Source organism: Alligator sinensis, unplaced genomic scaffold (genome assembly GCF_000455745.1).
Source record: "Alligator sinensis unplaced genomic scaffold, ASM45574v1 scaffold340_1, whole genome shotgun sequence".
NCBI lineage: Eukaryota > Metazoa > Chordata > Crocodylia > Alligatoridae > Alligator > Alligator sinensis.
Window position 1 is genome coordinate 432,996 of NW_005842004.1, and position 13,965 is coordinate 446,960.

Genomic DNA, 13,965 nt, shown 5'->3' on the forward strand with positions numbered 1-13,965 from the left:
GGTGAAATATAGGCTCAAAAGTCATGGGCAAACTTCAGATGAGGTTCAGTGGGGCAGAATTTCACCTACAATAGTTTGTCCTACAAAGAAGCTGAAACCTGGTGGGACCTTACTCATGATTGGGCAGTAGACATTGAGGATTACAGGTTGTACAGATGGGATAGAGTCTAAAAGCAAAGAAAAAGGTGTACAGGCTGAGGAAACAGGGGGTAGCTACCAAGGATGAGTATACCTCCTTGGCGCTCACTTGCAGGGAATCAGTTAGGAAGGTCAAAGTAGGATTAGAACTTAGGCTGGCGACAAAAATTAAGGACAACAAAAAGTCCTTCTTCAGGTATACAGGGAGCAAAAGGAAGGTGCGGGGTAGCATAGGATCCCTACAGGGAAAACTAGGACAGAGGGGCAGGGGACAAAGCTGAGTTCTTTGCATCTGTATTCCTGGACACAGACCAAGACAAATCTCTCAGTTGGATCGTAGACAGGCACAGGAAGGACACCAGCCCACCAACTGGTAGCGCAGACTTAGTGAAGGGGCACTTGGAGGGGCTGGATGTGTTCAAATCAGTGGGTCTGGATGAACTTCATCCAAGGGTGCTGAAGAAATTAGCCTGTGTCATAGCAGAGCTGCTGTCATGGCTCTTTGAGCACTCATGGTGCTCCAGTCAGGTCCCAGAGGACTGGAAAAGGGCCAGCGTGGTCCCTATTTTCAAGAAGGGGAAGAGGGAGGAACCAGGAAACTATAGGCCAGTAAGTCTCACCTCTATCCTTGGGAAAACTCTAGAAAAATTCATTAAGGATTACATTTGTGGGAGCCCAGCAGGGAAAATAATGCTGCTAGGAAATCAGCACAGGTTCATTGCAGGTAGATCCTGCCTAACTAACCTTGTTTCTTTTTATGACGAGGTCACAAAATACTTAAATGCAGGAGTCGAGGTAGATGTCATCTACCTAGACTTTAAGAAGGCCTTCAATACGGTATCGCATTGTTTTCTCGTAAATAAACTGACAGGCTGTGATATAGATGATTACATGGTCAGGTGCGAGGCAAACTGGCTTAGAGGTTGCACCCACAGAGTGGTGGTGGATGGGTCAATATCGACCTGGAAAGATGTGGGCAGTGGAGTCCCGCAAAGCTCAGTCCTTAGACCAGTGCTATTCAATGTCTTCATCAGTGCCTTGGACAACGGTGTGGAAAGTACCCTATCCAAGTTTGCAGACGATACCAAATTATGGGGCAAAGTTAACACACCAGAGGGTAGGGAATGGATCCAGGCAGATCTAGACAGGTTGGAAAAATGAGCAGAACAAAATAGGATGCAGCTCAAATACAAGTGGAAAGTGCTGCACCTGGGCAAAAAGAACCACCAACACACTTACAGGCTGGGGGATGACCTTCTCAGCAGCATAGCAGCGGAAGGGGATCTTGAAGTCAGTTGACTCCAAGATGAACATGAGTCAATGTGATGAAGTGATCAGTAAAGCTAACTACACTTTATCATGCATTGGCAGATGCATGATGAACAGGTTCAGGGAGGTGATACTTTCTCTCTATGCGGCACTGCTTAGGCTACAGTTGGAGTACTGCGTCCAGTTTTGGGCGCTGTGCTTCAAGAGGGATGCGGAGAATCTTGAGCAGGTTCAGAGGAGGGCCACTTGTATGGTCAGAGGCCTGCAAGCAAGGACCTATGAGGAGAGACTGAGGGACCTGGATCTCTTCAGCCTTTGCAAGAGAAGGTTGAGGGGCAATCTTGTGGCTGTCTATAAATTCATTGGGGGAGGGCAGCAGGGAATAGGAGACACTCTGTTTACTAGGGCACCCCTTGGAGTAACTAGGAACAATGGCCACAAATTGATGGAGAGCAGATTTAGGTTCAACATTAGAAAGAACTTCTTCACAGTACGGGTTGCCAGAATCTAGAATGGTCTTCCAAGGGAGGTGGTGCTCTCCCTTACGTTGGGGGTCTTCAAGAGGAGACTGGACAAGCACCTAGCTGGGTTCATCTCATGAACAGCACACGCCCCTGGCAGTTGGGGGTGCGGGCATGGCTGCGCTGACGGCACTGGTAAGCTGGGAGCTCCTGCAGATGCCGCTGGCACTGTCGACCTCGACAGTGGGTGGGGGGTGGCAAGCACCAGCCAGGAGTCGGCAACCACCCACAGGCGCTGCTACCGGCCAGCAGCGATCGTGGACTGCCTATAGGCGCTACCAGCGGTGTCAGCAGTGGGGTGGCAAGTGGCGACCACCTGCAGACACCCCTGACACTGTTGGTGGCACCTTTATGCAGGGAGTTCACTGCCACGCTCAGGGGGTGCATGTGCACACATGTACACCCCATATGCATCGCCCTGGGTCATCTGACCCCAGCGCTCTTTTCTGCTGAGGTCCCTTCTGACCCCAACATCTATGAATCCCTGGTATTAAAAGAAGAAATCAGCATAACATTTTAAAAAATTATGGTTATACTTATTACTACTTGAAGATCAGATGACTTTTTCTTGTAGTAACGATTCTTTGAAGCACTGTCCAGTTTGAGCCCTGCATTGTCTGAAACAACTATTTCTGCATTAAATAATGGCTCTCAAAACTTGGTTTAAAATATGCTCACAAGGAAATAGAAGTCAGGACAAAAAAAAAAGAAAAGACCTGCAGCATTGAGGATGAAAGCTTCCTACTCATAGAAAATTGGATAACAAAACCAATGATGTAAACAAGAGTAACTGAGGTAGCAGTATCAAACTGAAGTCACTGATCTCAAGTCAGATGTAATGCCACAACAGCCTTGCTTTCAACAATCAAAGAAGCTGGAAAGGGGGAAAAGAGAAGTGATAAATTAAACACGGTCCAAACACAGTAATTTGTAGAGTTCTGCAGTCAAAGTTGTACAAAATGACAGAGCACTTACACTGATGTAGAAAACAGTGAGTGTGTCTGCATCCCAAATATTTTAAAAGCACAAGTTTGCCAGTGTTTATAAAGAATAGAAAACATTTCCCTCTTACGTCTTCCAAAACTAATAATAGTCAGCTGTATGAATAATAGATTTACTGGCCCCAAATAAAATGGAAAAAATCCTGTTAAAACTAGAATTGACAAATTTTTGTTTTCCTAGCAAACTGGCAAAGATATTTGTTTTGGGTCAACAAGCCCTTATTTTAATTTAAAAAAACCAAAACCCATCTGATTAAATTCAGTAAAACTGAAACGTATAAAAATTTTGAAATGAAATAATTACTATTGTCTCAAAATAAAATGTTTGGTTGAAACAAACAAGCAATGATTAGGCTAAAACTATCAATGATTTCAACATGAATTTATGAATGGTTCTGGTCAACTCCAAAGTGTACTCTTCAGCAAATATTTGACTAGAACAATTCAACCCACCTTTTCCAGCTATAAATTTCTAACGGTCTTAGCAACTTGTTCTGCTAGCTTCTGTTGGGATTTCCAAATGATGAAAAAAAAAAAAAAATCACTAATAAAGTTGTCATTCAATTAAGCATTAGACATAATATTTATAAATAAAAATAAATCTACAGCTGTGTTGCTTTAATTGTTGGAAATGGACTGATTAAAATACTGTTCCAAGGAAGTTTTACCATAATAAAAATGGAGTTAAAATTTAAAGCAAATCTCAAAGGCAGAACGCATTCTGAGGAGTCTAAATTTAGATCTGTGTTTTAGGGAATAACAGATGTTGAAAATAACATGTACAATAACTAGAGCAAGAAATCCAACTCCCTGGTAACATTTAAGAAACTACTTTGACTAAATATGTACCCTTTCACCACCTCTTCACCCTTACTGAATATAAGAGGTTTAGACAAGCTTACTGTTGTGATACCTTACCAAGGAGTACTTGTTACTTCTAACATATTTTCAGTTTTAGGTAAGTAACTGAAAACATGTTGACTAGTTCCCAAGTACAAGTTTTCAGAAACTGTTGCACAGAGGCGAATAAAAAAAATATAAAGACACCAGGAAAAAGAGAGAGAAAATATCAAAGTAAAAGTGAATACATTGATAGCTAAAAGCAAAATAGTGTATCTTTTCCTTCTACAATATTTTTTTTCAGTTTAGACCAAAACCAAGTCTCAAGTATTAAAGCTCTGCATATTTGTATTTTAAAAGAGACTGGCCCTGATTCTGCAAATGTTTTAACACAGGGGTTGGCAACCCCTGGTACGTGTGTCATTAGTGGAATGCGGAGACATTTTTTCTGGCATGCTGGGAGGCATTCAAAGAAATTGTTTGTTTTTTTTTAAGTTGCCGCTCTGGGCTCTCCTGTGCAGTCATAAGTCGCAGCACTGCGGCAGGCCCCAGGGCAGAGCCAGGAGAACACAGGCAGGGAGGCTGTCTGTGCTCTACTGCCCCCAACCCATGCTCCCAGGCTGCACCCTCCAGCCCAGCTGGCCCCTGGAGGGAACTGCCCAGGCAGGCAGACAGACACCCTGTCCCTACTGGGGCAGCACTGAGGTGTCGAGTGCTGGGGCCGGACGGTCGGGAAAGGGTCTGGGCAGCATGGGAGGAGGCACTGCGGGCAACCCAGCTCAGTCGGGCCCTTAGGAAGGTGGGGGCTGCCCTGGGGCTCAGCAGGCTCAAGCTGTGGTGGGCAGGCAGGCAGGGGTGCCCAGTGGCACCCGTGGTAGGAACTGGCCCAGCCCACGTAGCTCCTCAGGGATGGGCTGCAGCCACCCTGTGCATGTGGTGATGCTGACTGGCTGGGGCAGGACGCTGGGTTCAGGGGGCTTCCCTCTCCGGAATTGGCTTCGCTGCATGCTGGGTACAGCGCAGGCAGGGCAGAGCTGTCCTCGGTGCAGGGGCCTGGCCACAGGAGCCCCCTGGAACCTGGGAACAGCCACTGCAGCTGGCTCAGCCCGCCCGGGTCCGAGCCTTTCCCACCTGCAACTCCCCTCAAGGGGCCAAGGCTAGGGCAGGCACTGCACAGAGCTGCTGTGCTGCAGGCTCCCGGCTGGCTTGGCCCTGAGCTCCGGCTGTGGCAGCTGTTCCCAAAGCCCAGGGAACAGCCTGGGGCTGCAGCTCCTACTCCCACCGTACCCGGCACACACACAGACCAAGCAGGAGGCCCCCCCCGAGCTCAGCGTCCTGCCCCAGCCCTGCCCCAGCCCTGCAGAGCTGCGCAAGCCGGCTGGGCCCCACCTCTGGTGCTGCTGGGCCCCCCACTGTGGCCCTAGTAGTGGAGCCCTGGGGCAGCCCCTGCTCCCTGCCTGACACCAGCTCTCCATTTACTGTAAAAAAAAAAAATGAAACTAAAGCAATATTAATGATTATTAATAGTATTAAATATGCAGTGCATCCTGCCATGTACCCCCTCTGCCCAAGTTTTGTTTTTGTGGCATGCCGGCACCTTACAAGGTAGACATTGGGATTTTTTTGGCACTCTGGCCAAAAAACATTGCCTACCCCTGTTTTAGCACGTGCTTACCTTGCATATACAAGAAAAATGAAACTAAAGCAATATTAATGATTATTAATAGTATTAAATATGCAGTGCATCCTGCCATGTACCCCCTCTGCCCAAGTTTTGTTTTTGTGGCATGCCGGCACCTTACAAGGTAGACATTGGGATTTTTTTGGCACTCTGGCCAAAAAACATTGCCTACCCCTGTTTTAGCACGTGCTTACCTTGCATATACAAGCAGTTCTTTTCAAATTTGGGGTACCTGTGTACAGGCAGTCCTCAGACTTATGACACAATTGGTTCCTGAAAACCATGTCTTAAGTTGAAACGCTGCAACTCTGAACCAATTTTCTCATAAGAAACAATGTTATAAATGGGGGCTGGGTTCCTGAACCAAGGCCTGATACCGTATTTTCACTAAAAATACCCCAGAATTTTGTATTCAATCAATTATAAATGAGTAAAATAGCTACATTGATGTATTTATATTGTAAATAGCAATCATATTGAAGGCCGTCTTTGAGGTGACTTTGCTGGACTTTTTAAAAGGCTCTTGGCTGGACTTTTTGAAGGGTTCTTGGCTTGAGTCTTCTCAAGAGTCTTGGCTGCAAGTTTTTCTGGAGTCTTGTCTGCTTCCTTAAAGAAAGTGTCCAAAGAAGTTTGGACAGATGTTCTCCAGGGAGATGAGTGATGCAGCGAACTTGTTCGCTGGCATGGCATCACATCGGATCAAGTGTTGTAAAGTTGAAACCGACGTCATGAAGTTGAAACAGGGTGTCAATTTATAAACGTTGTACGCTGTAACTTGAAACGTTGCAAGTTGAGGACTGCCGGTACATTAAAACAAACATGCCTTGAAGCTGCAAACACTAAAAGAACATTTATACTTACCCTGATCTTTTGCATTTGATGATGATTCTGTGTTTTTATTTTAAATGAAGTTGAAGTAAACATGGTGGCTGTTGTACCATTTCATAATAGTGTAACAACAGAATTCATTGCTACAGTTTTGAAGCTAATGTTAGTAATCTGCTAACTTATTATACAATAACCCATGTGAGATTCATGCTGAATACCGAGAAGTTTTAGTAAGCCAATTAAAATCTTTTTGTATGAAGTTTTTCTTCTTCTATTTTTAATACAAGTATATTTCTAAAATGCAAAAGCCATTGGCTTCCACTTGCTACTAATCTAAAAGAAATTGTAGAGACAAAAAGTCACCATTCATCAGTTCCTTGAATCATTTAGGGGTTGAGGGGTTTAGTTTGTGATGAACATCATTTTCCTAATTACTGCTGTGAAAATGTACACATTTTTTCCTCATTAGTAGGGACAACTTTCTCCAAGTCCAAGAAGACCACTTAGCTGTATTAATGAAATACTTTAACCCAGTGGTGCTGAACCTTTTGGCCCCAAAGGCCAAGTGAGTGGTCTAGGGCTAGTCTGCAGACCAGATAGAGTCCTGTGCACCAGCATTGGGCCTTAGGGCCCAGCACTACCCCCTCCCTGCCCCATCCACCAGAACTGGGCCCAATAGCACCCTCACCCACCTCCACAATTAGGTCCTGGAGGGCTGGAGCTGCCCCAGTGTCCTGGGATTGGGCCCAGAACTGCCCCTGCCCAGATTTGCGCACTGGGGTCAGATGCCCAATCCAGCATACAGAGCCTGAGGCTCCCCATGGAGCTAGACATTTGGCAATGGGAGAGCAGCGCCACTACTCCTCTGCTGCCAAATTTCTGAACCTATGGAGAACCCTGTGAGCAAGATGGCACGGCACTACGAACCAAATCTGGTCTTGTAGGTTAGAGTTTGAGCACCTCCTGCTTTAACCAAATCCACTAAAACCGCCTCTTTATCTTGTTACATCTAAACAAGGTGTCAAAGAAATTAAAAATCAGTAGCTAGTGGGTATGTTCAGAAGATGAAAGAAACTGAGCTGAGATTCTGACATGAGATGCCAGGCATGTGATTATTTGCAGCTTCTTGCACGTATACTCGTATACATGTGTTTGGACTAGAACAAGCCTATTGTAATTAAGAGGCCAACCTTTGAATATCTAGAAACTGTTCAGCACGTTATTTGGGCATTTTAGTATATTTTTACATTATTCAACAGTTGTAAAGGAAAAACATGAAACTCGTTCAATGCCAATTTTAAAGACAGATATTTCCAGACATTATAATATAAAAATAGTTTAGGATCACTTGGTATTTTTGTTTACATAAAGAATTTTTTACCTTTTGAAGGAAGAACAAGGCCCTTTGGTAAGATATTTGCAGCAAAGTGAACCAGCTCTATTCAATGGACTCTCTTAGTGCCTCAACTTTCCCATCTGTGCAATGGGGATAATACCTCTCTCTCATTCTTAGAGTGCTGCAAATATCAGTTTAGCTTTTAAGAGTAACTTGAGGTTTGTGGATTAAGGATAAAATCATGTTTTCCAGCAAATGGAATGGGATAACTACATTTCCCTGGAACAAACTTACAGTGAATTTTGCCCTTTCTTCCATCACCTCATAACCCAGTATCGTAGGTGTGGATGGCCGATCTTCCCAGCTCCCAGAATCTGCATTCTGCTCTACATCTTCCATAGGCCGTGTACAGTATTCAATGGATGTGTCCGTACCTGTAAATTTAGTCCTAACAAGTGGGCTACTATTAACAGATGATGCAGAGCCAATCTGGTCAGGCACACTCATCTTTTTAAAACTACCACTGGTAGAGTCCTCCAATTGTCCTCTTGAAGAGTTTAAGCTTGTTGAGATGCTCCCAAAAGAAGACCTTTTTTGGTTTCTGTTTGTTGTTAAGTTGGAAGAATTTCCTATAGGAATAGGAACAGGAACATACGGGGTTGTCATCCTTCATTAGATAACCTCAAATTTACACTTCCTTATTCAAAAGTTTAAAATGTATTCACTCTGTAAACCATTTTTCTTGTCTCCTCAGGAACATAATGTATCTAAGGAAAAAAAAGGCACTGAAATTACTGTCTTGATGTTTTTATAACAAACTCAACATTAAAATATTACTTTTAGAAGAATCCTCATTTAAATGAAAACAGTTAAAACATGACATTGATTTTGGTGTTGCCTCAAAAGGTAGTTTAATTTTAAGGATGCAAATTTAGGAATCTTCTCTCAGAGACACTAAAATCAAAAAGAAGTAAAGTTTAAGTATCACGTGTCCAACTACACCATCCGGAACTAAAAAAAAAACCATATTAACACCTAACTTTGCTGCTGGAACAGTCAACAGGATGTATATTACATAGAGATGTATGACATTAAAAAAAGTTGCAGCACTTTAAAATACTTAGTGGGCATGTATACACAAGGAACTACTGTGCAGTGGTTACTGTACATTTATTTAGTAATTGTATAATCAAGTATTAAATAAATATGCAGTAACTGGAGTTATTGAGCAGTAGTGCCGGCGAACATCTTTTTAGTGATGCTACTCTGCACTGCCTAATAATACTGCACAGTGGTGTATTAGTACTGCCTGTGCTGTGAGACATTACTGTGCAGTACTATTTGACTACTACACAGTTAGCATCTTGTAGATGCACCCGATGTAAACAAAACTGATTATTTTCTGAATTTTCACCAAATTCTCTCACATCTTAAGGATCATGCTTTGTGAATCAAACCTGTATGAATAAGTGATCTGCATATCATGAATCAAAGAAAACGCATTAAACTGCCTGTGATGATGGAACAGAAGATATTTTACACACCAGTCACTGCAGTGCATCTTTTCAAATCAAGTTAAGTCTGAAAAACACCCAGTTGTGTTTGCAGCACATAATATTGCAAACATTTGCAACAAAGTTAATTGTGGCACATTAAGTGGTTTGAATTGATAGTAATTAAGTACAAGACATGTATACAAGAAAATTAGGGCAGTGATAATTTTCTTTTTGCAGCCAAGCAAACAAACAAAAAAAACTGTAAGAGGTTTGGGTCAGGTTAAACTGCATTTAAAATGTTTGTTTTTCACATCAATATGAAAATAAAACATTTTCTTTTGCTTCAAACAGAACAAACATTTTTTTGTTCAGGCAGTTGTAAGAAAAACAGAGGAAATGAAGGGCTAGATCAGCAACACTCAGTCCTGACTAGTTCAAGAACCACATGAGTAGCCAGAGTTAACTGAAGAGCCATAACAAGATTTACTCTCCTATGTAAAATTGTAGGCAACACTGCAGATCAAAAGGAAAAAATAAAAAACCCACAGCATATTACTTAGCATCTGCACACTCTAGCAGAGAAAAACACTTCAAAAGTGTTAAACCTTTTTAGTGCTTACTGGATTGCAAGAAAAGCATTTCCAATACACACACGGAAAAAAAACAAAACCCCAAACTGATAACATTTTCTGTGAAAGCTCCAAGTGACAAGATGAAGAGGCACTTTTAGCTTGGGAGCTATACAGTCTGAGTATCACTAGACTAGATTTAGCAGAACGGCAGCATTTTCTTTTAGCCCTCACATCTTCTGGGGGGCTGGAAGATTGTACTAGCTTATTCTGGGGCAGGGAGCTCTCCGACTGTCAGTATTCCACTTCATATAAATAGTTAAGGAGACTTTGGAACAAGGGCCAGCATCCAAGTGTCCTCAATGGGCGCTCTTGCTCTCTCTCAGCAACAATTTCTAGGTTTCATGCACAGTGAAACAACGTTAACAGGAGGGAGGGAGGAAAACTTCTCTCAAAACATCTCATAATTTGTGACCAGGATTCCTTTTGTGAGGGGTGAGGTATTTTCCCCCTGAAAGGTTAGCAAGGCTAGCCCTGACATTTCTTTCAAGTGAAAGTAATAAGCAAGTTTGATTTGAATCCCAGTTGCATTGAGGGTGACCAAAACTACATTTTGAATAAATTGCTACTGATGGAAAAATTCTGCTCAGCCGAGCCCCCGCACTGTGGCTTTAAAGACAGAATCTGCCTAGCCAAGGAAGACACATGCAAGGAAGTCAAGAATTTACAATAGCAGAATGCCTAGAAAGATGCATTTAACAGTGGTCCAGACTATGAGGAGTTGCTGATAAAACAAAAAGAGGACCTCTACCAGATCCCAGAAGTTTAATTTTATATAGAACTGTCCGTTTTTGAATGAACTACAAGGCACACTATTAGCAAATTAGTCTGACATACTGCAGTGAGTGGGCCAGGAAGAGAAACACATATATATATTATACCAGTATCTTTCATATATAAATTTTGTGAGAACACATCTTTGGAGAGGATACAGTTTTAAATACTCAATATCCAAGACAGATTTTTTACTTATCATAATTTGCTAATGATAGTGTTTAAAACTATAATAAATGAAAGTTAGAATCTTCTCCTGAAAATGAGATCATTAACAGAAGAAAACAATGCAAATGAGTGCCCAATATTTCCTTATAAAAAAGTATTAGTCTTGTCTACAAATATATTTACACTGGCAGCAAAAATGCTAGGGAGGCAGCAGCAAAAAGAAATTTTGATAAAACTTTTTTAGGCAAATAACTGCAACAGGACTTGCATCAACACAATAAGGATGACAGATGAAGGTTGATTTTAAGTGAGCTACCCACCTACCCTATTAAAGTTTTATGCGGCTTTCACATTTCATTATAAACAAAACAGAGAAATCATTGTACTCCCTGTCAGCTTGCATAGCTATGTATAAACAAATCATTTGCCCCTACCCTCTCTTAAGAGGTAAACGAAAGTCAAGTAGTTCTGTTTTATCTAGAACTTGAATTCCCCTATTTTTCAGAAGAGATTTGTTCCTGCTCAAACCTTGGTTTTGGGCCAGTTCAAGTTAAGAATGAACTAGGAAGAGAGAATAGTCACCTTTAAAGCTGCTGACAGCAGATGATGAATTGCTGAACACATACCAAGAAAGGATTGGATCCCAAGGTGTTTATGCCATCACTTACAAAACAACAGCACACTAACCTCCTCTGTTTACAAAATGCACCGCTTCTCCCTTCTGGAAGTGAAGCACACAGAATTTGTTAACATTATAAACAAAATCTGTCTGTACTGAAAAAGTTTTGGTTGCTGTTAACAGTTGAAAATTCAGTGCATTTTTCTTTAGACCTAGCAATGTTAAAGAAATTTAAAACCAAAAGTTACAAATATTGTTTTGTTATTTAGAAATTGTGATTTTTTAAAAATTGTTGTTAGAAATTAATCCCCATATGGTCCCCCTGTACTTCTTCTCTGGTTGACGAAAAAAAAGGTTAACCAACTTCATTGACCAGTTTCCTTTCAGGGTTTGGGTTTCAGACACTATGGTAAAAAGCTGGTTTAAAGACTACAGGTGTTTCTTTTTTTTCTTTTAGTTGTAAATGCATTTCTATTGGCCTCAGGTTCAATAGAAGCCTCCTTTTTACAAATATTTGTCCCAAAGAAAAGCAGACATGGTCAACTTTATTGCTTGTTTGTTAGATATTTGTTTGTCAGTTTGTATATTATTGTCCAGACATTTAAGAAGCCTGACTCTGCAAGGTGCTAAAAGCTGGTACTTCCTGAGGGGTCTAACAAGGTTGAGAATCACTGCCCCATAACCTGGTGGTCGGGACACTCTCTCACAGGGTGGATTTAATTTAAATCAAATAGGTTTAAATTGTGATTTAAATCACAATTTAAATCACTGGTCAGGAAGCCTCAATCTAATCATTGTTTTCTACAAAACATGCATTCTTGTTGTTTGATATTCTTTATTCATTTTACTTCTTGAAACTGCACTTTTAGAGAAAGGCAAGGGCTTGACTCTGGGTACACAAACTTTCAGAGAGACAAGAGGCTGATGGGTGGGTAATCACCAGGTCTGTTACATCTCATCTCCATGTACTGCTAACAAGGATATTATCTCTTGAGACAAATCCACAGTTTGTAAACTGAAACTAAGCATCACAGAGATGTTTAATGGGATCTCCTTGAGCAGTGGTATCCAACCTTTTAAGTTGGAGATCACTTTTGGAAATTAATAGGAACCCAAAATCTATCCTGTGCCACCGACACCCTTCCTTGGGGCCTCCACTGGGGTGCACACAGCAGTGGGAGCCCCCCCCCAATGAGCTGCCTGGGCTTGATCCTCCTACTCTCCCCCTCCCCCCCAGTCGGGGTCCCACTTACCAGGCTGTTCCTGCACTGTGTCCCTCACAGCCGGGGCCCCAATCTGGCCCCCTTCCGTTCTCTTCCCCCACCAACTGACCTGCTGGGCTGGGAGGGGGGCACACGCATATGCACATGTGTACTCAGCCCCCCTCCAGCCCAGGATCAACTGCAAGAGGCTCCGGGTTTGACTCGTTGATCCCAATTTACTGGTTGGTGACCACTGTTCTAGAGACTGAGCACTCAGTCCCATTGGGTAGAGGGTTTTTCTTTAATCTTTACTAATCTATAGAGGAGCCTCTGGGAACCCCACAAGATTGGGTGCCTAATATAGGTCCTGGTCTGTTGTAACCTATTTATAAAACTTTTCTAAAAAATTACATGAATATATTGTCTCAAATAGTATATAATTAGAAGTTATAATTCCTATTCCATGATGATATCCCTGAACTTTAACATAGCTTAAATTAAAAATCTCTATATAGGTTATTTTTTTTAAAAGCATCTTAACAACAACAACAAAAAGATTAAATAAGAAAACTGATTTAAATAAAAAAAATCTGATTTTTTTGAATTTTTTAAAAAAACAATGTTACTTTTTATCCACCCTGCTGTCTCAGGAGGGTTAGGATCCAATCCCCTCAGGCAGAGACTATTCATTGTGGGGTCTCCAGCCAATGTACCATTAAATAAAAGGAGGACCTCTCTCTTCCTGCACTGCCCTTCCCACCCTCCGAAGCTTAGCAAGCCTAGCCCTGACATTTATTTCAGGTGAAAGCAATAAGCAGGCCTGACCTGAATTCCCAGTTACTCTGGGGTTGTTGGTTGTAGCCATGTTGGTCTAAGGCAGCGGTTCCCAAACTGTGGTACGGCTACCACCAGTGGCACACAGACAACCTGTCAGTAGCTTGCACTGACAGCTTTATTGTAATTACTTTATTTGACAAAAATTTGCTGGTGGTACTTAAGGTTGCATTGTTTTTAAACTGGTGGCGCACTATCTGTCAGAGTTTGGGAACCACTGATCTAAAGACATAGGCAGACATGGTTCTTTGGGTAGATGTGATATCTTTTCTTAAACCAGCTAAGTAGTTGGAAAAGTTGTTTGGCTGCAAGTTTTCAGGCACAAACACCCTTCTTCAGGCGTTGGAGAGAGCCTGCTCTTGGTTTACAGTTAACTTTTGGGGTGACCATACATTTTTCACCAAATTGCTCTTGATGGAAACGCACAGCTGAATCCCTGGCCCCGAGAGCCAAACTCTGCCTCGCCAAGGAAGCTGCCGGCATGAGGCAAATCTGCTCCGCAGCCCGCCCCGCGGTTCCAAGGCCCCCGGAGCGGGCGATGGCAGCGACCCGGCCGCACAGCGCTGCCCTCCCTCCTCGGGGCGCCGCCACCGAGCAGCCCACGACCTACCTTGCGGGGCGGCACGGGC

General features: G+C 42.6%; 1 protein-coding gene across 3 annotated transcripts in view; it reads right to left on the minus strand.

The window, feature by feature from the left end:
* The window catches only part of SNX16 (sorting nexin 16), a 41,194-nt gene extending 29,738 nt beyond the window's left edge, over positions 1 to 11,456 (minus strand). The window contains exons 1-2 of one of the 3 annotated variants that reach the window (XM_025201809.1): positions 11,264 to 11,456; positions 7,909 to 8,381 (exon numbers count right to left, since the gene is read on the minus strand). In XM_025201809.1, coding sequence (XP_025057594.1) covers positions 7,909 to 8,280 — 372 coding nt within the window. In that variant the 5' untranslated portion in view covers positions 8,281 to 8,381; positions 11,264 to 11,456. The remainder of the gene's footprint in view (positions 1 to 7,908; positions 8,382 to 11,263) is intronic. The other 2 variants (XM_006021753.3, XM_025201810.1) reach the window with 2 other exon arrangements.
* Between the last annotated feature and the right edge of the window lie 2,509 nt (positions 11,457 to 13,965).